At 33.6% G+C, this 26,711-nt stretch overlaps 4 protein-coding genes, 1 non-coding gene and 1 pseudogene across 7 annotated transcripts; 4 read left to right on the forward strand and 2 right to left on the reverse strand.

Moving 5' to 3' along the window:
- Positions 1-6,587: 6,587 nt before the first annotated feature.
- LOC111309725 (ferritin-3, chloroplastic-like) lies at positions 6,588-9,446 on the forward strand. Its single transcript, XM_022908729.2, has 8 exons — positions 6,588-7,262; positions 7,671-7,754; positions 7,843-7,903; positions 8,016-8,103; positions 8,514-8,575; positions 8,790-8,855; positions 8,969-9,032; positions 9,136-9,446. Exons 1-8 carry the CDS (start codon positions 6,943-6,945, stop codon positions 9,189-9,191), a joined length of 801 nt encoding a protein of 266 aa, XP_022764464.2. The 5' UTR covers positions 6,588-6,942; the 3' UTR covers positions 9,192-9,446.
- Positions 9,447-10,480: 1,034 nt separating this feature from the next.
- Positions 10,481-15,470, forward strand: LOC111310099 (uncharacterized; annotated as a pseudogene). The gene is made up of 12 exons (XR_016330237.1): positions 10,481-10,727; positions 10,857-10,944; positions 11,443-11,736; positions 12,023-12,179; positions 12,516-12,658; positions 12,784-12,840; positions 13,398-13,452; positions 14,033-14,137; positions 14,272-14,459; positions 14,714-14,755; positions 14,836-15,019; positions 15,196-15,470. The product of XR_016330237.1 is annotated as an uncharacterized LOC111310099 (transcript).
- Positions 15,471-15,756: 286 nt separating this feature from the next.
- Positions 15,757-15,829, forward strand: TRNAK-CUU (transfer RNA lysine (anticodon CUU)). The gene has a single exon. It is a non-coding gene; the product is annotated as a tRNA-Lys (tRNA).
- Positions 15,830-16,012: 183 nt separating this feature from the next.
- Positions 16,013-20,461, forward strand: LOC111310097 (putative methyltransferase PMT23). Of its 2 annotated transcripts, XR_016330235.1 has the most exons (9): positions 16,025-16,610; positions 17,160-17,309; positions 17,469-17,739; positions 17,871-17,981; positions 18,166-18,337; positions 18,542-18,796; positions 19,230-19,320; positions 19,442-19,636; positions 19,819-20,461. XR_016330235.1 is itself a non-coding variant. In XM_022909234.2 (8 exons), the coding sequence occupies exons 1-8, from the start codon at positions 16,122-16,124 to the stop codon at positions 20,006-20,008; spliced, it is 1,833 nt and encodes a 610-aa protein (XP_022764969.2). In that variant the 5' UTR covers positions 16,013-16,121; the 3' UTR covers positions 20,009-20,461. The 2 variants fall into 2 exon arrangements, 1 of the variants encoding a protein (XP_022764969.2); XM_022909234.2 differs by lacking the exon at positions 19,230-19,320 and having other exon boundaries at positions 16,013-16,610.
- Positions 20,462-20,629: 168 nt separating this feature from the next.
- On the reverse strand, positions 20,630-22,670 carry LOC111310098 (Peptide-N4-(N-acetyl-beta-glucosaminyl)asparagine amidase A protein). Its single transcript, XM_022909235.2, has one exon. The coding sequence runs from the start codon at positions 22,542-22,544 to the stop codon at positions 20,754-20,756; it is 1,791 nt and encodes a 596-aa protein (XP_022764970.2). The 5' UTR covers positions 22,545-22,670; the 3' UTR covers positions 20,630-20,753.
- A 382-nt stretch (positions 22,671-23,052) lies between these two features.
- On the reverse strand, positions 23,053-23,364 carry LOC149513287 (uncharacterized). The gene has a single exon (XM_089748169.1). The coding sequence runs from the start codon at positions 23,362-23,364 to the stop codon at positions 23,053-23,055; it is 312 nt and encodes a 103-aa protein (XP_089604295.1).
- Positions 23,365-26,711: the final 3,347 nt, after the last annotated feature.

Raw genomic sequence — 26,711 nt, forward strand, 5'->3', positions numbered from 1 at the left:
ACTCCTTAATTAGGAATTGAATAGCTTTTTCAAATAAAAGAATTCTCTTAAGCTTGTTTAGCTATGGAGAATTATTGTTTTGAAAGACCGTGTGTGATATTCTACTTCAAGTTATCAAACGCAAGACAACAAAGGCATACTTCGCCCACAAATTCTAGTAAATAATTATAGATCTTCACGGTATGAGCTTTTTAAAACATGAAACAAACTTTGAAATGCCAGACTAGGTGTGATATTCTACTTCAGGTTATCAAACGCCAGACAATAAAGGCATACTTCACCCACAAATTTCAAAGTTTCTGTACTCTCACAAAACTCATATTTCAAAATCTAGGTTAGATTTTTTAAAAGTTGAGGTATATTACCTACTACGATAAGGGATGATTTATGAGTTTCTCCCAGAGTTGTATTTTTTCATTTTTTAAGAAATTGTAATACTTCTCTTTGTCATATTCTGTAGAAATAATTAAGAAATCTTTCTTTATTCCATGTGTCTTTGTAGCTTGTGACAACAATAGACATAGATTGTGCCTAATCATCTATGATTTTCCCATAATCTTTGAGTGAGACTCTGGATAGATCCAGATAAGTGCCACTTTGTGCAACCGTTCATTTGTTTAATGAAATAATTATAGGGATTTCTGGTTTTACTTGGCTGGTTTGGCCAAATTCTGAGGTTTGCTTAATCTCATCCTTTTTTAGGTGAGGTTTGTGTTGTTCTAGAATTTTTGGATATTTTTCATAATCAGGAAAACAAAAAAAATCATCAATATATGGATTAGATATTTCTAGTACTTTTCTTTTACCAGCTCTTTTGTTTGAGGATTGGAGTTTATTTGTTCTGGATCTGGTTGATCTTCAGAACTAGAGGATTCATTTGAAGTTTTTTCATCAGAAGATTAATGTTCATTTTTAACTACTAGTTTAGTAGCAAGAATTTCAAAATTATTATCTATAAACTCTTCTTCATCACTACTAATACAATTATTTTTTCTTTTTTTTTGAAGTTTTATTTAAAATTCTTTCACCAATTAGGACATATTTAAAGAAATTTCTCACCTAGAGATTTCTTAGGAAATTTACCATTTAAAATTTTTAAGATTTTCATCCCTGGACAATTACCAAAAATTTCAACAAAAAATTTTAATATTTGGAAAAGAATACAATTACTTTTATCAAAATTTTATCAAATTATTTCAACATTTGGAACAAATTTTAAAAAAAAATTCTCACATAGGAATTTCTTAGAAATTTATTATTTGAAATTTCTAAAAATTTTATCATAGGATAATTATTATTTATTCTCAAAAAATTATTTTATTATTTATTTTGTTCTATTTCTTATTTTTTTCTAATTTTTTTAAAAATTTAATCATGCAAAAATACTTTTAAAATAAATAAATAAAATAAAATAAATAACTAAATAAAATAAAATAAAAAATACCAAAACAAGAACCGGCTCGGCTTAGTTGGTGCATGTAGCTCGACTGCAGACACGAAACTGACTGAAAATGCTTGAGAAATGGCTCGACCCGACTTAGGCGTAGGTTACTGGATTCTGGGATTGACCGTTAGAATTTAGATAATTACTCCAAAATTTTATGTTTAATTGCTGTCAAACTCTTGCTCTCACTTTTTCCTCTATTTTTCTTTTCAATTACTCTCTGATTGTTGTCATTTGTTCTGAGGTTTAAAGGTATAGTTATAGGGTACAATAAGTAGAATTTTAGATTGATTTCAATTTCAAAAATTAAGATTATCATGAAAAAATAAAATTTATCTTTGAAAATTTTAATTTCAAATTTATTCATGATAAAACTACATTACCACCAACCACTCATTTTTAATTTATGGCGACTCATTCTTTTTTTTTTCAATTATCCATTTTTGAAATATCTATATACATTTAAAAAAATTAGATAAATATAAGGAAATACAACTAAAGATAAATCACAAATAAGCAAAATAAAATAAGTAATAAAATAAAATAAAAAGGATAAATAAATATATATATATAGATAAATAAAGTAAAAACGTAATTTTGACAATTAAACTTGCATTAAATCTGAACCTAATTAATTTAGATTTTAGACTAAATTAAGTGTCTACAATAATTTCACGGTGAAATTTTCTCTCACCAAGCTGCTAAAGAAACCTAAGTTGTTAGAAAATTCCTTGGCGGTGGCAAATTCCATATTTAGCAATGTTATATATTGATGATAGGTCAGCTTAATTAGAGTTAGAGTTAATCCTAATTGAGTGTTTTGGTAATATGTTTGGCATCTCAAGACCTGACAGTATTTCTCAACTTTTCTTGGTAACTAGGATTAGACTTCTTGAGTTCACATGGGTCCAAAATAGAACCATTGGTGATTGGATAAATAAACTGATTTCAAGAAAAAAAATTTGAATTTGGAGCTATGCACTTTAAGAAAGGGACAAATAAAGTTTGGACATTGATGCAACCAGAAGACCGCAGCTAGAACCCCAAAATTTCTTTTCATACTTGGTTGATTTTCTAGAACAATTTAAAATATGGAAACAAAAATGTTTAATTTTCTGATACTCTTTATCAAGAAAATTCCAAGCTCGAAACTAAGAGTTTGATATTTCAATATTATATTAAAAGATTTTGAAGTTTATTATGATATATAAATAAAAGTTTAAATCTAAAATTATAAGACACTTTTTATGAGTATAATCATGAGATTTTCATATTAAAGTGAATAATACTTAATAAATTGGATATGAATTTTTATAAATAGTATCAAAATAATTATCAATTGGATGAAAGTTAAATACTATATTGTGAGAGTCATCTTCAAAATCTCGAAAGAGTTAAGTGCTATATAATAAAAATCATCTCTAAAATTCTAACATTTGATGTGATTTTGATTTTATTTGTGTTTTGTGTTGGATACGTGAAAGTTAAGCTTTAACGAGAAAGTTTGTAACATTTTGATCTCATATCGAGATATTTTGTGAATCTGTTATGATATATAAATAAAGATTTAAATTCAAACTTATAAAATATTTTTTATAAGATAAAACTATAAGACTTTTCAAATCAATTATAAATTGAGTGTGAGTTTTCAAAAAAAAAAATCAAAAATTTCAAAAAGTATGAACTCTCTTGTCAATTTTCTTCCTATGTTTATTGGATTCTGGTTTATTTTTCAATAGATGATCGGAGACTGATCCCGTGAGCAAGTCTTCTTCAATCGTTATCACACAATCGTCTATTTGATTTTGCCATACCCATCGATCCATTTGAAAGAGAGATTCAAGTTGGTTCATTAGGTCATAGGACTCGTGGTATGATCAGTGTTGACCAAGTCATTGAACCTGTGACAAATTTTTATTACGAGTGGTTAATACCATTATCGTAATGGTCATTATCATCTATAAAAAAACAAGAAAATGATTGAAACATTATTACAGCCCATTGTTTTCTCTAATTTGGAGGAACTGGGATTCACTTAATCTATCTATAATCCATCTTCTGTATATATCTTTGAAGTGTAACACTTCATAAATTCAAATTAGTCAGCTAATTAAGCAAGTGGAAGTAGGCATATATTCTTTATTTTATTTATCCGATAATGAATTGTTCCGGGACAAAGATTTATCCACGTAAATAGATTTTTTATCAGAAAAAAAATATAAATTAATAAATTAAATTGCAAATGGTATTTAATTTTGTTGTTTGGATTCAAAATGAGTGTGAGATATGATATGTATCTAATATAAATATATTTAATTTTGTATTTATGTTTGCCGAATATGTTACAAACACGGATATTTCAAGAAAAATAAAATAAAAAATAGAGGAACATAGCCATTTAAATTACATTGACTTATTAATTTCATCTTCACAATCACAAGCATCGCCAAGCTGAAATTGCCCGTCACAAGCTTAGCTCTTGATTAGCTGCCAAACTCACATGAAATCGCATGAAAACAACAGATATTTAAGTATAAGTTCTAATGTCGTATATCATTATTCTTATTGCAGCATTATTTTTTATAGTTTTTTTTTTTTTTTTAAATTGAAATCCATAGTCCAGAAGGTGTAGAACTCATTCTCAAAGTCACATGTGTGAATGATTAGTTGGTTTGATGATCAATGAATTGAGAATAAGAAACTACTAGATACTCTTTTCTGTGAAACTAATCTGATCAGCCAGAAATTTAATAGTGAAGATAACTGAACACAACCCCACAAAGAAATTAATGAGACCCTGACATGAAAGTTATAGGGATTTTTTTAAATGAAACCTATTTCGAGGGAGATTAATATTGAAATTTTTAGTTTTGTAGGAACCCCAAGTCTTATCAGTATCCTCATCACACTCTTGCATTTAATGACCCATCACATGATTCCAAGCTTCCTTTTCTGTCTTCGACAATAAAACAACAACAACAACAGCTCTCTTTTCATTGTGTTTGTGTGTTGGTTTCTCTACCTTTTTCTTTTTCTAACTAAATTTTGGAAAATAAGAACCCACTTTTGTCATCTAATTTGCAAATTTTATGCTCAAAATTTGAGCTAATAGGCATAATATCAAGATCATCATGATCAAAATGATTTTGACTGGTGCATGTATGAGCAATTATCAGTCACTGTGGGCCATCCTATGGCCTCTCTAATGATAATATCGACACGGTTTTTTTCAAAAACCTAAGCTCTAGGGAGGTGAGACCATGTAAACAAGGGAAAGAAGCTTGTTGTTGTTTGGATTCTGTGAAAAATTTTAAATATTTAGGAAGAAAAAACAGACATCTTCACCACCTTAGAAGGAAAAACATGAGACCTTCGATGCATGTGTGCATTAAATGAGCTTCGTAGCTATGAATTTGGTTCATTTTCGAGATGCATAATTTTCTTTCTTTCTTTCTTTCTTTCGGTTTTTTTTATGTCATGATTCGGTCGTAAATTAATGTTGATTGTCTTTTAACATTGGTAATCTCACTGTTGGGGTTGGGGTATTGTGCAATGTTAATCTCTCCCCACCTTGCCCCCTTTGCATTTGTTCCTTCTTCAATTCTTTCTATATTACTTTGCTTAAGCTGTTTCTTTATACTCCAAATACTAATTAACCTATGTAAGATAAACAACAATACTATGAAAATTTAGTATATTAAGCATTAAGATTCGATTCGATTCGATTCTCTTCTCTTTTCTTTTTTTACATAAACGAAACGAAGCACTGTTCATTTATAAATATGAAAAAAAAGATTATGTATTATCGTACATTGGTAGCCATATCATCGTAGCTTACGTATTTCACACAGTGAAATCATCACCCATGAAGTGCAAAAAGAAATCAATAAGAACAAGATTAGGCATGCAAACTACTCTACTCACTATTTTTTTTTTTTCTCTCTTTTTACATGTTTCCGCACTTTCTTTACTTTTTGTTACGGACTTCAACTTCGAAATAATTTTTACCGAGATTATGGTAATCTTTACTGAATATAAATTTTAAGATAAGATCCAAAATCATAGAAATGTAGGATATTTATCTTTTACAATTACACAAAAAAAAAAAAAAAAAAAAGGGGAGGTGACTAGGCAAGACAGGTATACATTTTATATTAATTTATTATTAGGCCGAGGCAAAACTCCGTCAACATTTTCAAGCTCCTTCCAAGGATTCTACAAGCCCAATACCATAAGACAAGCATCAGCTTAGCCCACTTTATTAGAAAGGCTACTTTGTGGTTGGGAAAATAATCTTGTGCTAAAACCCTAATACCATAAGGTGGGTTAAACTGATGCTAGTCTTATGCTATTAGGCTTTTAGCACAAGCCCATTTTTCCACTATAAAATAGCCTAATAAAAACAATGTTCGGTCCATTTCAAGTTTTAAACTCAAATGGGCCCAAATGGATTATTCTTCAAAAAGGAAAAAAATAAGATCAGCATATAACAAACCCACAAGTGATTTAATTTTATACAAAAAAAAAAAATGAAATTGATATATATTTTAGTTTTTAATTAGTTTTTAGGGTTTCAATCACCTTTTTTTAAAAATAATCCTACAGATTTTTTATATGCATTTATGCATATTTTAATATTAAGTTGTTAGATAAAATTTAGTGGCAAGTAACTAATAATCTAATTTTTTAGGTCACGACTCACTTTATCTTATGGTATTACTGTTACACAACGAAATAGAGTGAAAGATGACCACATAAACAGCGAATAAAATCTCAATCAATTATGTTTGTTTGACAGTAATAAATTTATAATGAAATAAATATGATGATAATATTTTATTAATAAATAAATTATTATAATTTATGCATACTTATTTTAAAAAATTGATATTTATTTATTAATAAATTATTATTATTTGATTTATTAATAATATATATAATTTATATGTTGAGAATGTATTAAATACAAATTTTAGTTAAAATTTTGCAATAATTCCTTTCCTTCATTAAAGACTCCAAAATTGACAAACATGCCTTTCCATCAACCAACGACTCCAAATTTCCATAAAAGGGAAAAAGGAATTTCTAGAACTCTAGAAAAGTACTTGTTCAACCTTCAAAGTTCAAATTCTACCATGTTTCCTCTCAACCGAAAAAAACGAAAAAATGGTACCAAAATTCCATTTTCTTTGTCTGCTACACAGCTGGAAAGACATGGGCTACTTTGATTCTTGCGTATCTTTTTAGGATCACATATTCCCTCAAAAGGTCCCGAAAACACAAGATATCTCCAAACAAACCACGAGCCTGCCACGCTCCCACGTTCAACCTCCTCATCTTCATCGTCCACGTGTCGTTATCATGGTGCCACCCTTTTTATTGGCCTCCCCTATCGTCATCTCCTTCACTTAGTCACTCAAACACCCTACAGGTTTGCTAAAGCCTCTGTTTTCCTTTACCCTTTTCATCAAAAGCTTCGTTTTATTTCCTTTTGAGCCATGTTGTTGAAAGCTGCTACAGCTTTTTCTTTGTTAAATCCTCTAGTGGAAAATCAGGGTCTTTCCCTGTTTTCCTCTGTTTCTTCATCTCAAATCTATCCTGCTTCAATTCTTCGACTTTCTTCTCCAAGAAATGGAACTGGGTCTGTTGTAGTTTGTGCAACCAAAGGAGCCAACAATAAGCCACTAACTGGTGTCTTTTTCGAGCCCTTTGAGGAAGTGAAAAAGGAGCTTGATCTGGTCCCTACTGTGCCTCAGGTTTCTTTGGCTCGACAAAAGTTTACTGACGAGTGTGAAGCTGCTATCAATCAACAAATCAAGTGGGTTCTTTTTCTTTTCGATTTGAAGTCAACTCTCTATTAAAAAAGGTTTCTTTATTTCTTTTTTTACATTCTTTGATGGTGTCATCTTTAAGATTCTTGAAAAAGATGGTTCTTTTATGTCTTGATCTGCTTATTTATGTGAGGAAATCTTTACTTCTTTTGGAAACTAGGAATTAGCCTCAAGATTCTTTATTTTTTCTTTTAAAGAATGAACTTTGCAATGGATTTGTGGATATGTGTTTAATTTTTATATTTGTTTCTTTGTAATAATGAATTTGGGCTTATGTCTTATGGCTATAGTTTTAAGTGATGAGTTTCTGAGTTTGCTGTGTTTTACTTTGTTACACTATTTGTATTTGTACATCTTATGTTCTAATGTTCTGTGCATTTCTTTTGGTATGACAGTGTCGAATACAATGTCTCCTATGTGTATCATGCTATGTTTGCCTACTTCGATAGGGACAACGTTGCACTCAAGGGTCTTGCCAAGTAATTCTTCTTGAAAATTCTTGATTTTGCTGAACATTTTGGTACGCTTTTTTTGTGTTGAGCTAATTTGTTTCTTTCCTTTGAATAGGTTCTTCAAGGAATCGAGTTTAGAAGAGAGAGAGCATGCTGAGAAACTGATGGAATACCAGGTTTTTGATCTATGCCATTTATTGCTTATTGTTGTTATTCTTTTTCACTTCAATCTGATTTCTTTGTCTCTATGATTTGTTTTCCTGATTCACATTCGTTTATTATAATCAGAACAAACGAGGTGGGAAAGTGAAACTTCAGTCCATATTGATGCCGCTTTCTGAGTTCGATCATGCAGAGAAAGGAGATGCATTGTATGGTGAGTTGAAATTATTAGAGCTAGACTTGTGATTGGTTTGGTAAAATGTGTTTCATTTCTTATTTCGTTGTCTTCTTGGTTTGTTTCCCTTCAGATGATATATATCCTCATGAACAAAACGATGAGATATAGATTCATGATGCAGCTATGGAAATATGTTTGTAAATTTGTATGGTTGGTGCGTTTATATATTAGAAATCTAGACAAGGAAGAGATAATCTTCAACATTCACCTGATATTCACTTCGTGGAGCATTTTGGATTGTGTGTGATATATCATCCCATCATCTTTCTTAATGCTGAATTGGACTGCATGATAATGTCAAATAAGTCAAAAGTACAAAAAATGTGCTTTAGGTGTTAGTATGGTATATGTGGTTGAAGCTAATTGTATCTGATGCCTTGGTTCAGCAATGGAACTTGCCTTGTCCCTGGAGAAACTAACAAATGAAAAGCTCTTTAACTTGCATAGAGTAAGATTTCCCTCTCTCTCCCTTCTTGCTATCCTGTTTTTCTGTTTGCGATTTTGACTTTTGATTTTTAACGTATTAATAAGGTCTAAGGTCTATACACTTGATGATTAAGATAGAACCATGTGAAACACCCGTGTTATTTTACGATATTGAAGTTTCTAAGATGATAGCAAACAATTTTCTTTGAACTAATGGTCAAGGCTTTGATAAACAGGTGGCTGACCAGAAACATGATGTGCAGTTGACAGATTTCATTGATAGAGAATTCTTAGCTGAGCAGGTAAAATACAAAATTGCTGTCTATAATCTTAGAAATTTTGCTTTTCACAGATATGTGCCGTAACAGCAAAAACAGTTTCTCATTGTTTTGATCCTGGCTTGCTTTCTCTGTAGGTGGAGGCCATCAAGAAAATATCAGAATATGTGGCTCAGTTGAGAAGAGTTGGCAAAGGACATGGTATGAATCTAAACTTCTCTTTATTTCGTTTATGCTACCATGATTTCGTCTTGGTCATGTATTTTTTCATGCCTTATGTGTTCCTTCTTCGGTGGATATTCAGGTGTTTGGCACTTTGATCAGATGCTTCTCCATGAGGGAGAGGAAGCTATTGCATGAAACCATGACTTGCTGCTTGGTTGGATATCAGAGGGTATCAGAGGTTGTTCTGTAAGGTCTTGTGTCAGTAGTTCCTTATTGAGAGATTTTGGTTTAGTTACTAAGTTGTATAACTAGTGCGTAAACTGTGTTGATGATGAGAGATCATAAGGAATATTTCAAGTCCTCTTAATCAAAGTAGTTATACATGGATTTCCTATCCTGGTATTTTCTCCAAGATTTATTTTAACTCTTTTTCATGCACCCTAGCAAACATTTATGACTGTTTTCTTTGTTTTCAATCCTGCGCCATTAGTATTAAGCTAAAAGCAAATGGATTGATAATGAGTGGAGAAGCTAAGTAGTCATAATTTGAACCTTCCTTGTGTTTTAGTGTCCATTTACTAGTTATCAGTTGAAGTCGTCAGTTTGTTGGTGGTGTTTCATATCTATGATAAATTCTCTTAGAGTTGCTTTAACAATATCAAATCATTCTCAGAGATGAGAAGGCTCAGAGAGATCAAATCAAGAAAAAGTCTTTCCATTGGAAATTGACCTCTTTTGCTGCCCCCTGAACCTTCTGCTGTATATGGTTCAAAATTTTAGTGCAAACTATATACTATTAAATCAAAAAATATATTTTGTGTCAGTACCGATACAAATTGTAATATTGTAATATATAATTTTTATATAAAATATAATACGAATATATGAATTATCATTATTATACATAATTACGATACATGAATTGTGTAATTTATTATTTTATATAATATGAACACCAACAATTTCTTCGGTGGATATCAATTTTTTTTACAGTTTCTGTTTAATCAAATCGGGTTTGGGCTGAATGGATTATCCCTTTTTTGGTCATTCCTGCTTAAAGATCCGGTAAAACGGCTAAGATTGTGAGCCCATAAAGCAAACCCATTATCTCATTCAGACCCAACAAACTGACTCATTTAGTCATAACAGCTAAACCTGTTCAGGCCACAAAATCCCTTCTTAATTACCTCTGTGGACCCTTAATAAGGGATACAATGACCCAAAGAGAAGCCTGGGGGTGAATCCCTAGTATAAGGCCAGTAATGGCCCACCGTAGAAATCCACATCCCAACAAAATTTTCAAACTGCCACGTGGATGTTTTTGCCCTTTTTACCGACCCAGAAGGGAAGTTACTCCACGTGTCGTTTTTCCATGGGCAGAATAGCGTTAGAGTTACGCGGCAAAATGAAAAAGATAGGAACCGCTGCGCCAGTTTTAACAACACTCTGATCAAAACCGTTGAAAATATGGTCAAAACTAATTAACCCCAATGTATTCTATATCAACGTCTAGAAATAGCTCAGTTGCTTCATTACAATACTGCTCAAAGCACGGAATCAGCAGCGGCAGTTCCAGTCGAACGTGAAGCAAAGCGGAAACCCAAACACTCCCTAGCTGCCGGAGAAGATGGCTATGGTAGCCGCTATTTTGATGCTCGTTTTAACGTTATTTTCAAATTCCAAAGCCGATCAAGATTTCGATGTTCGTCAACACCTCTCTACTGTAACAAGGTCTAGTTCTCTTTCGCTCTTCGTTGAATCGAAATTTAATTAGCTTTATTAAAGTTTAAATTTGAAATTTTTGCATCAGTTTTATCTTTTTTTTAATTATTTCTTTTTTTTTATATAAATTTTTAGCAGATATGGTGAAGTGAAAGATATTGTTGACAATTCGTTTCTACCCTCTTATATCCTTGATGGATGTACTCCTATCCACTTAAATCTCGTGGTAATTTTATTTTATTTTCATGAAATTTGAATTTTTAATATCTTTGATAGCTAGAAATATTGTTGAATTAAAAAAAATCATGTTAGTTTTGGTGATATCATAGTACATTTTTTATGGGAAACTTTGTATAAGGGTGAAATTTGCAAACTACCAAAGTTTGATTATTGATGCATGGAAAAAAGTTGGATAAGTGTTGTGCAATGTTTTAGATTGTTAGCTTTATTGGATATCTTGAAGATTTTCTTACTCTTTGAAAGGCGTAATGTTGAAGTTAATGTGTTACATTTTGTGTCCAAATCATAGTATCAAGTGATTAGGTTGCTTGTTACTTACTGAATTGTTGTTTGAGAATTATCAGTTTTCAGCTTTTTTTTTTGTTTTTTTGTTATTTGTTATTGAGATTTTTCATGTGGTTATGTGTTTCTTGTTGAATGCCCAAACTTCGTTGTCAAGAGATTAAAACTAAAATGTAGATTAATCCAAATTCAAATTTTTTAGGCCAGACATGGAACTCGTTCTCCTACTAAGAAGAGGATGACAGAATTGGAAACGTTGGCTTCTCATATAAAGGAACTTCTAAAAGATGCCAAAGAAAAGAATTTGTCCCTACAGAAAGTCCCTGCCTGTTTACAGAAATGGGAATCTCCTTGGAAAGGAAAATTGGAGGGTGGAGAATTGGATAGCAAAGGAGAAGAGGAAATGTATCAGCTTGGTATCAGGGTTAGGGAAAGATTTCCTGATATATTTAATGAGGAATACCACCCCGATGTGTATCCCATAAAGACTACTTAGGTCAGTTCTATGTTTGAAATTTTATCTTCTATGATATAAATGCTTTATTCAGAGATTTCCTTCAACATGATTCCACGGTATTTTTTCTTTGTTTTGGAATTTCTGAAATAATATATGGATGCTACTCCACACTCACTTTTTCTTTATCCCCATATTCATTCTTGAATAATGCCAATTTTCATTACTTCTGATTTTGATTCCAGCTCTGAAGCTGGCCTAATTATATATTTATTTTTCTTGATTTATTTAGAACTCATGTGCATTTCTTGCTCATTTTGTTGGAAAGGTTCCTCAGGCTTCTGCTGGTGCTGTTGCATTTGGCATGGGGCTATTTAGTGGCAAAGGAAGTCTGGGACCAGGGCGTCATCGAGCTTTTGCTGTTACAAGTGAAAGTCGTCCAAGTGACATAATCCTGAGGTTTTTTGATTGTTGTAAGACCTACAAGTTATGGATGATGTTGATTCCTTATTACTCAAGCACCAACATGAGTATAGTTCCTACATTTAAGCCTTTCTAGGTTTTTTCATATCTCTATGATGATATTCACTTTGGCTACTTCAAATTTGAAAAGTTTGATGTAAGAAAGTTATCTAAGATTGTTAAGTTGGTCAAATATTCATTCTATTGTATTCCTAATCATTTTCTTACATTTTGTACATAATGTGTACCTTCATCTCTTAGACTAATCTAACCTTCAAATTTTGAATAATGATTCATTTGTGCTGTAATTTAATTGGTTTGCCTTTTTGTTTGCATATTTAAAAGAGATATATGAATGCAGGACTTTAGGAAAAATGAAGAGCCTGCTGTTGATAAGCTAAAAGAACCAATCCTCGCCAAGATTACCTCTTCTTTAACAAAGCGATATGAGTTCAATTTCACAAGACAGGATATATCCTCTCTCTGGTTTCTGTGGAAACAGGCAGTCATCTTCTTTTCATGCAAATTTCATAGTTCACTCCCTGTTCAAAATCAGACACTTCTAGTATTCTATCAATTCAATTTTTTCTTTATATTTTTGGTTCTGTTGGATTTTCTATATGGCAGGATACATCTTTGTTGGATATAGTTGATCAAGCTTGCAGTCTTTTCAGTCCCACTGAGGTATTTTCATGCTTTATTACTTTTTTGAAGAAAAGAATTTTGTTGGAGTTAGGATTTATTCATTTGAAAGATTCAGGATAGTTTCTATACACATCTCATCACTTTTCATATTGAAAATACCCCAAGTATGTAGGGCCCTAACCATTTTTCCAGAATATAGGTATTTTCTCAAAAACATTGATTCTACTATTGCTTTCTAAAAGTATAAACCATCTTTGATTGTAGATGATATAAGTTTGTTTTTTTTTTTTTACCATCTTTGAATATTTAATCTAATATATGTAAATTATTGATCTCCATATGTATGAATACATAGAAGAAAATGCCTTAATTACGATAAATGTGTTGTTAGTTTAGATTATTTTGTCTTTGTTCCTTAAGTAAATATTCATATCAATATTATCAGGAAAAGTGAAACCAGATCTTTAATTTGAGGAATATGCTCCCCATGATTCATTCCTTCTATCTGTCATGCTAATTCAGCTGTATACTTTAATTAATCTTGTTATCTTCCATGCTTTATGGTTTTCACCTGAAAAAGTTGTCTAAATATTTAGGTTGCTTTGCTGGAGTGGACGGATGATTCAGAACTGTTTATATTAAAGGGCTATGGTAAATCCTTAAACTATAGAATGGGAGTGCCTTTGCTTAAAGATGTTGTGCAATCCATGGACCAAGGCTAAAAAAAGTAATATTAGGAAGAGGTTGTAGCTGTTTAGTCTTTATGTGTCAAGGAGCAAGGAATATTTAGAAATGATTATCCCTGAATTGCCTATAAATTGTTCTCCTGTAGTGATGCTGTTCTGTGTTGTAATTAGGAACTACAGACTAGGGTCGGCAAGGGCAGAATAATTTGCATTTGCAACTAGTATGTTATACCATCTGAGCATATGCATAATTGATTTCTTCTGTCCATAGCTTTTTCTTTACAAGTTTTTATTCTAGAGAATAAAGTAGGTGAAAAAAATCAGAACGTTTTTATTGTTGCCATTGTTACCTTTTATTAGCATAGTTTCTTGAGAGCTTGCTGAACCTAAAATAGATAAGATATATTTTTTTGTGATTATGATTAGTGATATACAAGGCAAAAGGTTGTTTTTTTTTTTTTTTTTTTTTTCTGCAAGGCAAAAGGTTGTTTGGTAATTGCTTTTTCTCAACTTTGACTTCCAAGTGTTTCCCTTCTTATGTGCAGATAACCAAGCCCCTGGCAGTTATGAGAAGGCAAGACTGCGTATTGCACATGCAGAAACTGTGGTTTCTTTTTCAAGTTTGCTTGGGCTTTTCCTTGAAGGCTCTGGTCAATGCTTTCAGCCTTTTATCATAGCATCTTTGATATCTTTTAATACTAAAAGTATTTATAAGCATGATTATGTGCATCTGTGTAGGCTCTTTGTTATATGCTGATATGTGGAGTTTATTTAAAAATTGCAGACTTTCAATGAATACAGAAGGAGGAGCCTTTGACTCTCCCTCAGCCTCGCCAGAACAGAAAGTGGAGAGGCAGCACTGTGGCACCTTTTGCTGGGCATAATATGCTGGTCTTATACAGGTGTCCGGCTAATTCTTCAAGCAAATACTTCATGCATGTCCTACACAATGAGCATCCCATCCCAATACCTGTAAGTTATTCTTTGACTACTTTGTTTCTTCTATTAGTCTTTCAGTTATACCAGCAAAAGGGAACAGTTGTCACCTTCAATGGGCAAGAGTGATGATCACGTTAAAAATCTTAGTGAATCTCGCGTTCACCTGCCTGAAATCTTTCTAATTATAGTTTTTACCTTTTTTCTTGTTTCTTAGTGCTTAGAACTTGTAGTTTTGCATGCTACACTATTATAAGGTTTGATGCTGATATTACTTTTTTTATAAATAGGGTTGTAATGGTACTGACTTCTGTCCATTTGAAGTTTTCAAGGTACTATAACCATCCATCTTCAATGTTTTTGAAAATAATGACTTCACTCCTAACAGTAACAATTTTCATCACGTTTTTAGGAGAGAATTGTCGAACCTCATTTAAAGCACGATTACAATACCCTTTGCAATGTCAATTTTGATCAGCCAAAGTAGAAGCCTGAATCCTGTAAGCTATCACAACTATTCAGTTGGCTCTTTGGGCTGGGGAATGATGATAAAACATCCCACAGAGTTGAATTGTAGTCTGCTTTGCAAGAAGAAGGTATAATTCTTACCCTTTTCCTTGTTCCCAAAGAGTTGATTTGAATCTTGCCTTACGATTGTATCAGAGATTGTCCCAACATTAGAGCCAATGATAAAGCTGATCTGATTCGCCTTTATTGTTCTAATATTGTGCTATTGCTTTGCACTGAAATAGAACACTTTGATTTTATTCAGTGCAGTGAAATCTATGATATACATTGGTGAATACTATATTATATAAACATGTTGCTTTAGCTTCATGTACTGGTATGCTGGAGGTATCATCTTTCTCTCTTCAGATCATGCAGTGAGCTGAATGTTAGGTTAAATCCGGCATGGATCAAGTGTGACTGTCGACCAAGAACACTCTGAGAGAAATGCTTAGCAGAAAGTTGTTCTAATGGCATTCTTGTAGCCATTGTTACAAGGTTGAATGGTTAAGAATGAGAAATATACTGAATTTACCCTCAGAGCCTCGGCCTTCAAGCTCACGCCATTCCTGAACCATTGCGCAACAGCAGCAAATGAGATCGCGCAACCCTTGAAACTGAAAATTAAGTAAGAAATGCCTAAACAAGAAGGAAGATATCTTAGTAAAGAACAAAACAAAATGTGATTTTCAACGGGATTTTAGAGCTGTTTGTATATAGGAATTAGGAACAAAGCAAAAGAGACGTGATCAAATTGCCCTCTTATTAGTTAGTCATAATCCATCTCTTAAGAAGAAATGAGGATATACTTATTAAAAACAACAAAGCCCGTCTAGCTCAGTCGGTAGAGCGCAAGGCTCTTAACCTTGTGGTCGTGGGTTCGAGCCCCACGGTGGGCGTTTTCCTGCTTTCTAGAAAAGTCTTTGTGGACCAAAATCTAATGGACAAAGAGGTCCGTTAGCCCAATTAAGGCCGAATTACATTTTTTTTTTTCTTTTTCAATTCTGTTAAAAAAAAAAAAAACAGCGACCCAAGTAAAGTCAACGACTCACAGTGGGAACAAAACAAACGACTCCCGCAGCTAAACATCCACCTTTCATTTCAATGATCTAAAGACTTCACTTCCTCAGCTGATATTTTCACTCTCTCCCTCTCCCTTCTCTCCAATCCAAACAATAGAAAAGAGAAGAAATGCCGATTTCCGTTCCCAACCTCTTCAAAGAACGAAAATATCCTTTCCTTTTCGCTCTTTCAATTCTCCTCATTTCCTTCACTATCCTCATTTTATCCAACTCTTCCCCTTTCCCTTTCCCTTCCCTCCCTCTCTCCTCTGATTTCCACATCTCCCGATTTCAACCTCCTCCTCCTCCGTCTTCTTCACGATCTCAAAACGACACCGTTCGATCCCCGCCAAAACCGGAGTCCGGAAACGACGTTGCAGATGACGTGGACTTGAATGTGAGTTTGAATATAAAATGGAAGAACTGTAAACTAGGTGCGGCGGCGGTGGATTATATACCGTGTTTGGATAATTGGAAAGCGATAAAGGAATTGAAATCGAGGAAACACATGGAGCATAGGGAAAGGCATTGCCCGAATCCGAATCCGAGTCCGAGATGTTTGGTGCCTTTGCCGACCGGTTATAAGGTTCCGGTTCAATGGCCTAAGAGCAGGGACATGGTGAGCTTGAGCTTGTTTGATACTACTACTACTTTTTATTTTTGGTAAGATATTTGTTTTATTTTTTATGTGTCTAATTGATTTTTTTTTAGTTGATAGGAGAAGAATACGATATGATGGTTTAAAATTTTAGTAATAGCTATACATTGGTTAAACAAAATAAAAAAAATGTATTTCATATTTTTGTGTTAAAATGAATTGTGGGACCTAATTTTTGTGTTTACTAAGCATGAATAGACGAATTTCAATATTTTACGTGACACAAATCCATAAATCGGACTAATTTTTATGATACTAATCATAAAAATTTTCAGTTCTTTAATGCTATTTTTGAATTTACTGAATTTAAACTTGCTGAATTACTAATATTATGTATGTGAGGTTTGAAGTGCAAAAAATTGAAGCCTGATATTCATTAGGGAGAGATTTTGGGAAACTGGGTTCTAAAAGTTATAGTATGAAATACCTTTTTCATGTCTAAACAATTCTAATGCTGTTTTTTACTTGGTAAATATTACTGTGATGTGACTTATTCTTGCTCGTGTACAGATTTGGTATGGCAATGTTCCTCATCCTAAGCTTGTGGAATACAAGAAGGAACAGAATTGGGTGCGTAAATCTGGTGATTATTTCATTTTCCCTGGAGGTGGTACTCAATTTAAGAATGGGGTTACTGGCTATATTGATTTCATAAAAAAGGTAGGAACTGGATTTTCTAATCCTTTTGCAAATTAACACTATTACTGATTTGTTCATCAAATTTGGTCTGCACTGGTTGAAGATTAGAACCCAAAAATACTTGTGTTACTTTCTGCTGAGCCTCCTTTCCTTCCTTTCCCTTCTGGTTTTTCCCTCCAGACTTTGCCAGCTATTAAATGGGGGAAGCGCATTAGGGTTATTTTAGATGTCGGCTGTGGTGTTGCCAGCTTTGGTGGTTATTTGCTGGACAAAGATGTAATTACCATGTCGTTTGCCCCGAAGGATGAACATGAAGCTCAGATACAGTTTGCTCTAGAGAGGGGAATTCCTGCTACACTTTCTGTCATTGGTACACAAAAGCTGACATTTCCTGACAATGCATATGATATGATACATTGCGCACGATGCAGAGTTCATTGGGATGGTGATGGTATGGTGTCTTTTATTAATTCCTTTCAGCATATGTTTGACCATGCTGTTATATTTATGTTCATTGTTTCTATTTTCCTTTTTAGCATATCCTGGAATTGTTGAGACTTTTTTGCTGCTTTTGAATTCAAGGTGGGAAACCATTATTGGAGCTGAACAGGATTCTTAGGCCAGGAGGATTCTTTATATGGTCTGCTACACCAGTTTATCGGGATGATGAGAAAGATCAAAATATTTGGAAGTGTAAGGATACCACTCTCTTTTTTTCATGGGGGGGGAAGTACAAAATTGTTTTCCCTTCTTTACATTTTCCTTGTTTACTTGTTTTATCTCTGCCATGATTAGCCATCTCATTTATTTCTTTGCACCATTTAATTGTTAGAGTCTGAATGTGCTAAGTTGGCTTGATATTCTGTATATATTTCAGCTATGGTGACATTGACAGCATCCATGTGTTGGGAGGTTGTGGCTAAAACTGTTCATTCATCTGGAATTGGGCTTGTAATATATCAAAAGCCTTCCTCGTATTCCTGTTATGAGCAACGCAAAGAAAAACATCCACCCTTGTGTGATCAGAAAAATAAGCAGAATGTCTCATGGTAATCTTTTAGGTGTATTATCTACACCTTAAATTGCATACACTCAAAGACATGCTTGAATATGTGCACAGATGCGCTATGTTATCTTCCACTTCTTATGTCTTGGCTGGGCAATTTAAACGAGTCCTAAAATAATGTTGGTATATTTGGTCTTAGCCTCCATTTTATTTGACTGCTTGTGATGATGTCTATTCACTGTGACAGGTATGAACCTCTTAGTTATTGTATTTCAAGACTTCCAGTTGATAGCATGGGTAATTTGCTCAGCTGGCCCACACCGTGGCCCCAGAGGCTTAGCAGTAAGCCTCCAAGCCTTCCATCTAAACCAGATGCTGAAGATATATTCAATGAGGACACTAAACATTGGGCAGCACTTGTATCAGATGTGTATCTTGATGGTCTAGCTATAAACTGGTCAAGGATAAGAAATGTGGTGGATATGAATGCCGGTTATGGAGGGTAAGAAATATATCAAGTTGCTTAAATTTTTTCTGTCAAAAACAAAAAATTGCTTGATGTTTAATCCTGAGTTTCATTATTGCATTGGGTTTTATTGCATGCCTGCCACTTCTCACTTCTCTGTGGTTTTTCTCGTTTACTTTCTAACCCCAAATGTATTAATCTTCAAATTAAAATAATAATATTAATCTTGTTTTGAATTTAGTTATCAAGAAGTAAACCTCCAACAAAATATGATTGCTCTGATGGAAGACCAAATAGTATACTTTTGTATGGTTGAAGTTCTTATGGTAGTTGCTTTAATTATAAAAACTAATTTACATAATACATGATTAAGAAGTTCCCTCAATTCGAGTTTTCAACTGATTGTTAACCTTTAATTTCCTTCACTTTGTCATCTCACTCGTTCTTTGCATAATCCTTAATCTCCTAGGGCCGATATACCGTTTCACTCTCGTGAGAGGAGAGAAAGTGTTTTGGAAGAGTTCTTATGGTACCTTAAATTGATTATGACGTATGAAATGGTACTGTTTTTGCCAATATGTTCTCTCATCCAGTTGTTTCATTTCCATTGCTATCTGATCTATCAAGCTAAACTTTCTCTTGTAAAGAATTCTCACAACAATATTGAATTGTGGTTTACAGATTTGCTGCGGCACTCAATGAGCTGCCTATCTGGGTGATGAATGTTGTACAAATTGATGCAGAAGATACCTTGTCCATTATTTTTGAAAGGGGGTTGATTGGAGTCTATCATGACTGGTGCGAGTCTTTTAATACTTACCCACGAACATATGATCTACTGCATTCCAGTTTTCTCTTCAGAAACCTTAAAGAGAGGTATGCTATTGCGATACCTAAAAGTAATGATCTAAATATTTTTATGGTTTATTGCTGATTTTTACTTCGGGTAGTAAAAAATGACAAATAGATGACTGAAGCCTGCTACTGCATTATCCTTATAATTTTGAATGTTAGAATTTAGGGTTGAATGGTGATCTTAGATTTTGCACTTCTGTCAGATGTGACATTATAGATGTAGCTGTGGAAATGGATCGCATACTGAGACCTGGTGGATATCTCTTGGTCCAAGACACCATGGAATCGATTAAAAACCTCAATCCAGTACTGCGTTCACTTCACTGGTCAACAAGCCTTTATCAAGGCCAATTTCTTGTTGGCCAGAAGGGTTTCTGGCGTCCAAGTGAATGACTAAATTAAAAAAAAAAAAAGCATGCACAGTTACCAAGGTTCTTCCACTGCCAATTTGTTCCGGATGAAGATTGCACTTTAACCATTTGAAAAGAAGGATTATCTGTGGCTTCTGCCGTGATATCCGAGTTACCTTTTGCCCTATTTCTGTCATGAATTTCTTTCCCTTAGATTGCCATTTTGTGTACATCCTATAGAAAGGGATGGGTGCTTATGGCATAAAATAGCCTATCTACCAATTCAAATATCTGAGTTTGCTTGGCCATAAAGAACACGTCTATAGAGGTTTTGGACGGTTTATTATACAGTTGGAGAGGAAAAGCTACGGCATATGTTTGTGCCTCGTCCACATTTTTTTTTTTGCCTGATTTAAAAATCCGGAAGCCCACAGATTCTGACAATTTAAGTGAATTTAATGAAGTTTCCAATGAAAGCTGGTACATTTTTTTGGAATTTTCCAGTGCACTTGTCAGCATGGTTTCTTTCTTGCTTGCATAATTTTTTCTTCAGCTTGAATCTACGATAGTTTGATTCATTGTATCAGTGCCTCTTACCATCTACGGAAATTGGAATGCAGTAAAATGGAATGCACAGAAAATTACTAGCGGTAAATACAAATGATGCCACTAACCATACATTAGAGTTTATAGAAGCTGAAGCTGACACAAATTCATACAGAGCAAATATCATTTGGAATGTTCGAAACAATCGGATCATGCACAGGGGAAAAAGGGAACAACTGAAACTACGTAGAAGATGCACAAGAAAAGGTCGTATTGTCGCCGATGAGCTTGCCGTTGTATGCCAAAACAGTCCGGGAATAGCAACCAAAATCATCCCTGTAATTATACCTCTGCCAAGTGCTTGCTTCGCCGGAGAGAACAGAATGACCCCTAACCTTCATCCATCCTTCCGAATTCTGCCTATTGTAAAGAATACTCCAATAGTCCCCATTGATTCGCCTCTCATTCAAAGCATGAGAAACGTTGGTTATCAGCATATACATATCCTCTTTCTTCGACCCCAAGGAATCCTTCTGAGGCAATGGAACAGTAGATGTAATCACAGTAAGAGGATACCTCCTTCGAGTAACGGCACGACCAACCAAATTACCCGAATCAGCTCTAATCCTTGAATCCCTCTTTGCCTTAACCATCTGTTTGACAACCTTATAAGTTCCATTGAAATAAAACCTTATCAAATTAATCACCCTAAACTCCTGGGAAACGATGGTGGTGAAATTACCAGCTTTGGATTTAACCCACCCGGCAAACTCACTTTTCCTCTTAGCTTTAATCCTAAATGACCCATCAAGCAATCTAAAAGCCTCTTGACGTTCAATGGTAAGAGCAGGATTGTTATAAACAACAGATTTTGCTTTAACTTTTGAAGTTCCATGATCTAACCAAATATGTAAATTTGCATTCACAAGCCAAAACGATATCGCATCATCAACACCAATCCGAATATCATGAAATTTCCCATCCAATAACCATCCCAAGAATGGGGTTAAATCCAAATCATAGCTTGGCAAATTGAAATCCCCAATTGCCACGATCGGTTCCCAAAATAACGGATTAATCCCACCTGTAAAAACCACCGGAAAAACCAACTCGGACCCCACGAATTTCCCGTCAATTGTCACGAAAACTTCCCTATACGCGCCATTCCCACGCGCAGTAGTCAAATTATTCAATCGGATATAAGAATTCGGCGGATTTGAATACCAAAACTCGTCGTTCCCATGAAACGATGCGTATAATTCCAAAACGACTTGGAGGGTATTCTTGGGAAATCGAACTCTTTTTACGTGAACGTCCGATTCGCTTTCCACTTTAAACCAATACCCTCTCTTCCCGTCGTCGCAAATCGGGATTATTAAATCCGACGGCGTTTTGAAAAATCCCAAATCAGAAGTAACCAACTCGTAATTATTTTTATTTGGGGAAATAATTGACGGAAACCTAACGCCGTTAGGGCTAATGTTTTCTTTGTAAAACAGAAATGATACATGAACGTCGTAAACGCCGGTGTAAATGTTATTAACGACGTTTTCAAGCATCATGGTGACGTTAATTTTATGTTCATAAAGAAGAGAAGAGTACCTAGTGATATCCTTTCGAACTCTCCAGAAGATTCCGGATTCCGTCGGCTCCGCTGTGCTGGTTCGGAATATCTCGGCACCATCAAGCCAAATGGCGGCGATGCGATCGTACTGGTCTCCGGAGGAGGAGACGCGGAGTTCGAGGACGACACGTGGCCATGGTGGAGGGCAATCGGAAGGTGGAGAGTAAGGGGTGGAGAAAGGAGGGGAGTTGATCGTGTTGGCGAATGAATGGTGTATGATGGTGAGAGAACATGACGGAGTCAGGTGATCGGACGGTAGAGGATTCGTCAACTCGAAGAATTCTTGGGCTTCGGGCGTTGGCTTCGGGGACTTTAAAGTTTTAAGGAAATGATCCGGTGCGGTGGAGGTGGGTACTGTTCTGACGAGGAAGAGAAAGAAGAGAACATAAGCAGAGTAATAGTAGCCCATTTTTCTTTTCGAAAATTTCAGGTTCTTCCGGCCAAAATTTAAAAAAGAATAAATTATATTATAAAGTTTAGCTTCATTGTCAAGATGGCAAGTTGCAAGGCCCACCGTTCATCACTGTTTGGGCAATTCCATTAATGAAGTTAAAAGAAAAAGACATAAGCTTCAAATTTATCATTTTATTTGAGGCAATGATTAAATTTGTTAATCATATTTAATTTTGATGCTTAAATCTCACCATTTATAAGTTTTTTATATGATTTATTCAAGTAATATAACGTAATTATGTCATATATATTTAAAAAATATTTAATTGTGATTGTACTTGTAATTTTTAATATACATTAGTTTTTATATTATTATAATCTGTATGTCATCGTCCACACACTGATCTAGGTCAAAGGGTTTTTTACGAATCGACAGTCTCAATTTTAACAGAATAAAATTTGAGTCGTGCGAACCTGAAACTTAAATTTTTGTTGTGCATCATACAAAGCTGTAAAACCTGTTTTCACACAACATTTGAGTAATGGCAGCTAAAGAAGCTATGACTCTTAGTCTCATCCTCCTGTTTGCATAGTACATAGCCTTCTTCAATTTTGAGCCCCCGTGAGTTCAATCGATCCTTGGTAGGAACTTTGTTTAATATAGCCATCCAACCTATGATTGCATGTTTGGGGACATGAAGCTTGCACCACACTATCTTTCTCTGTTTCGATCTCAATTCTTCTCGTATAGCTGCAATCAAGTTTTCGGTTCTTCCCACGTTCCATCCCACACCTTCCTCTATTTGCACTAAAAATGGAGGGGCAAGTCTCCTCATTTGTAATAGTTTTTTTATGCTCCAACTACTATTTTGTGTAATAGGCACCTCTCATATGTTCCTTCAAGTACATAATTATACATTCATGCAATCCACAATGAACTTGCTTACAAGAAAATAGATTATAAATATCTAATCATGCAAGTTTGATTTCAAATAAACAATTCTTTTAACTTGAGTTTTCTTTTTGATCTAAGCCTACGTAGAGTTTGCCATTTAACCCTTGCCTCTTTAGTTGATTTATGCTACCCTTTTTTGAAATTACCTTAAACTCAAATTACTAACAAATTAATATTTCATATCAATAATTAAGAGATGTTTTTTTTCCATGTGTTGTGCATGTTTCTTACTGTCCATTATTAATTTTAATTTTATCATTATAATATTTAATTTTATCATTATAATATTTAATTTTATTATTATAATAATTAATCTCTTCACTAATCCATTGTTATTAATTTTAATCTCATAATTTATCTAAATATCTAAACATGAATGACCGCTTAAGGTCATGGACAGTTTTAGAAAATCCCAAGTCCTAGCCCAATTTAAATTGTGTTTTCCATTTACTCGACCATTGGTCAAGTTAAAAGGCTCAACCTATACCTCTTACGCCCATGCCATTGAGCTATCAAACAATAATTTTTGCCCAAAAAAAAAGGTTTTTTTTTTTATATTTTTAAAAAAATATCTAATACACCATCTACTAAAAACTCTATCATAAAAATTAAAAAGTTAACACATAAATTTCAAAATATATTTAAAAAATTAATAACTTAATGTAATAAAAAAATAATATCATGATAAAATTTAAAAACTTCACCAATACATGAAATAATAATCCTATATTCTTTATATTTATTTCTCGACATTTGTGAGATGCCATGCTTTCCTTGGACATTATGTTATTTATTTATTCACAATAGTAAAAATATGATTGTAGAGATTAAATTTATGGTAATAACTAAATTGAGAAAAAAAAAAAAACTATTGCATGCAAAAATATGCACTATCATCAAGTTTATATAGGAATACCAAACTGATTAACAAAACGCACCGTTTCACTGGTTATTCTATTTTATTTTGTATTTCCCCAATCAGTTTCTAGATCCATACAAAAGTAGTACGGAAAATTTTCATACACCTAGATGTGAATTTAGACTACTCCATTACAGTCATTGCAATCAATTGCATTAAAATAGAGAACCGCGCAAATCGCTTCTCTGCCATTGGCGTCTTTATATTCAGGTGCGCACAAATGAAAATAACAACCTCACCAAAACCAAATCAAAACCTCTCTTCGTCTCTCAAAAACGCCATTGACGAAAGTTCTGTTTCTCTTTCTTCTTTCTCGATTTTAATTAATTTCTTTTTAAAAGAAGAACAAAATGTTTTCCTCTAGAGAACGCCATTAACGAAGCTTTGTTTTCATGAGTTTGCTCTGTTTCTTTGGATTCGTTCAAAGTTACTCTTTAAAAACAATTCTGACTAAAATTTTTTTGGAAGTATTTCTTTTACGTTCATAAGCTATCTGTTAAATGCCTGTGAAACGTAAATATTTGGAAACGAACTTTCTAGTAATTAAATTGTGATTTAGTCACATTTTTTGAAGCGATTTTTTATTGATTTTCTTTGAAAATTTGGCTCTAATCTCTCTTTCTGTTTTTATGCTCTGTTTTACTTTCCATCAGTTTGTACTTATTTTCTCTGAAATACGAATTTAATCATTATTTTTAGTTTTTTTTTTTTAATTAAACCCTTATATTTTGAAAAAAAATAAAATAAAGGTTAGGTGAATATTGATGGTTGTTTTTTTTACCAACTTTTTGTTAACTGAAGATCTGTTTGGCTTTCTGTAATATAAGCTGGAATAAGTAACTGTCCTCTGTTTTTTTCCGCCTTTTGTTGATTAAGATTGCTTGGAACTATGCAGGCGAAGCTCGATCGAAGGAAGGCTAACAAGCTCGACATAGCTCGACTCTGGTTTCTATTTTCCTTTTCAGTTATTTCAATTTCTTTTTATTGCCTTATTTAATTTGTATTTTAATTTTTAACAGTGAAGAGATTCTAAATCCTCCGGTTCCTTTTGCTCTTCGACTCTCTAGCATCCTCGTGGGTAAACGACGTAGTATTTATTACAGCTGATAAGAACATCACCTTATTTGATTTATTTCAGCCTAATACAAATATTCATGGTCAATTTGAAAGGTAAATTTAAAAGCTTAGTTCCATGGGTGTGCATCTATTGCTGGTAAAGGTTTAATAATTAGCTATGATGCCTGTAGACTGAATAATTACCTCAATTTTCTAGCTGCTGTGACAGGTTTGAAGAAGCTTACGAGGGAACACAAATAAACTTCATTTTCGAAGAGCAAATACAGATACCAACTACTCCTATTCCTTCTCCAAACCGGCAAGATGGGCCTCAAAGAGGTTAGAGTACTATAATGCCTTAAATGGTCAGAATAGTGCAACTTAAGTCGTGTATACTTGTAGTTTTTGTATGTTTAAGGGAATGATGTAAGAAATCTGGAAAAAGATGATGAAACTTTCACTTAAAATTTAAATCATTGTGGCGGAACTGCTGAGTAAGATTTGTTGATCAACCATTCTACTTGATTTTAGGTCCAAGTAATGTGGCACATGAAATTTTCTGAACATATATATTCGTCGATAACTGCTGTTCAACATGAATTATCTGACTTAAAATGAGGTCCTCTTATATAAGCCTACTAATTGGCTTTCTGTATTATTAACCATCAAAAGTGGAAAAAATAATATGAAAGTTTTCCTGAAAGTTTTCCTAATGTCAGTAATCTTCCTGTATCATTTATGTTATTTTCCATCTTAGCAAACTAATAACGACAGTGGCTTGATGTTCCTGCTAATATCCTTCAGCTGAAGAAACCCAATAGCAGCATCCAGAGCACCAATTAGATCTACAATTTGATAAAAATAAAGAAGCCAAGGTAAGCATTAATGATTTCACTAAAAATTATGCAAAAAAATAATAATAATAATACAGATGAAAATACAACCTTTGCTAATGTTATTCTCCTTGAGAAAGCAGGATCAACGGAGGCAGGGGCCAGTAAAACGGAAAGTGAGAAAAGCCAAAGGAATTATCATAGATGGGGAACAAACTGTTATTCCTAACCATGTATGCCACTCCTAGCGTCATGACACTTCAGATATTGTATCAAGAAAAGGAAGAAAAAAAAGAGTATGCCCTGCATATTTGCAATTTATCCCATTTATATCAAGCTTAATTATGTTCCATACCCCGATTAGTTGGTTAGCTACTGAATTAACACCATGAGCGAATATTTGTTAAACATTATTTTGAA

The sequence above is a fragment of the Durio zibethinus genome, chromosome 19 (genome assembly GCF_047325235.1).
Source record: "Durio zibethinus cultivar Kanyao isolate XHJ-2024 chromosome 19, ASM4732523v1, whole genome shotgun sequence".
NCBI lineage: Eukaryota > Viridiplantae > Streptophyta > Magnoliopsida > Malvales > Malvaceae > Durio > Durio zibethinus.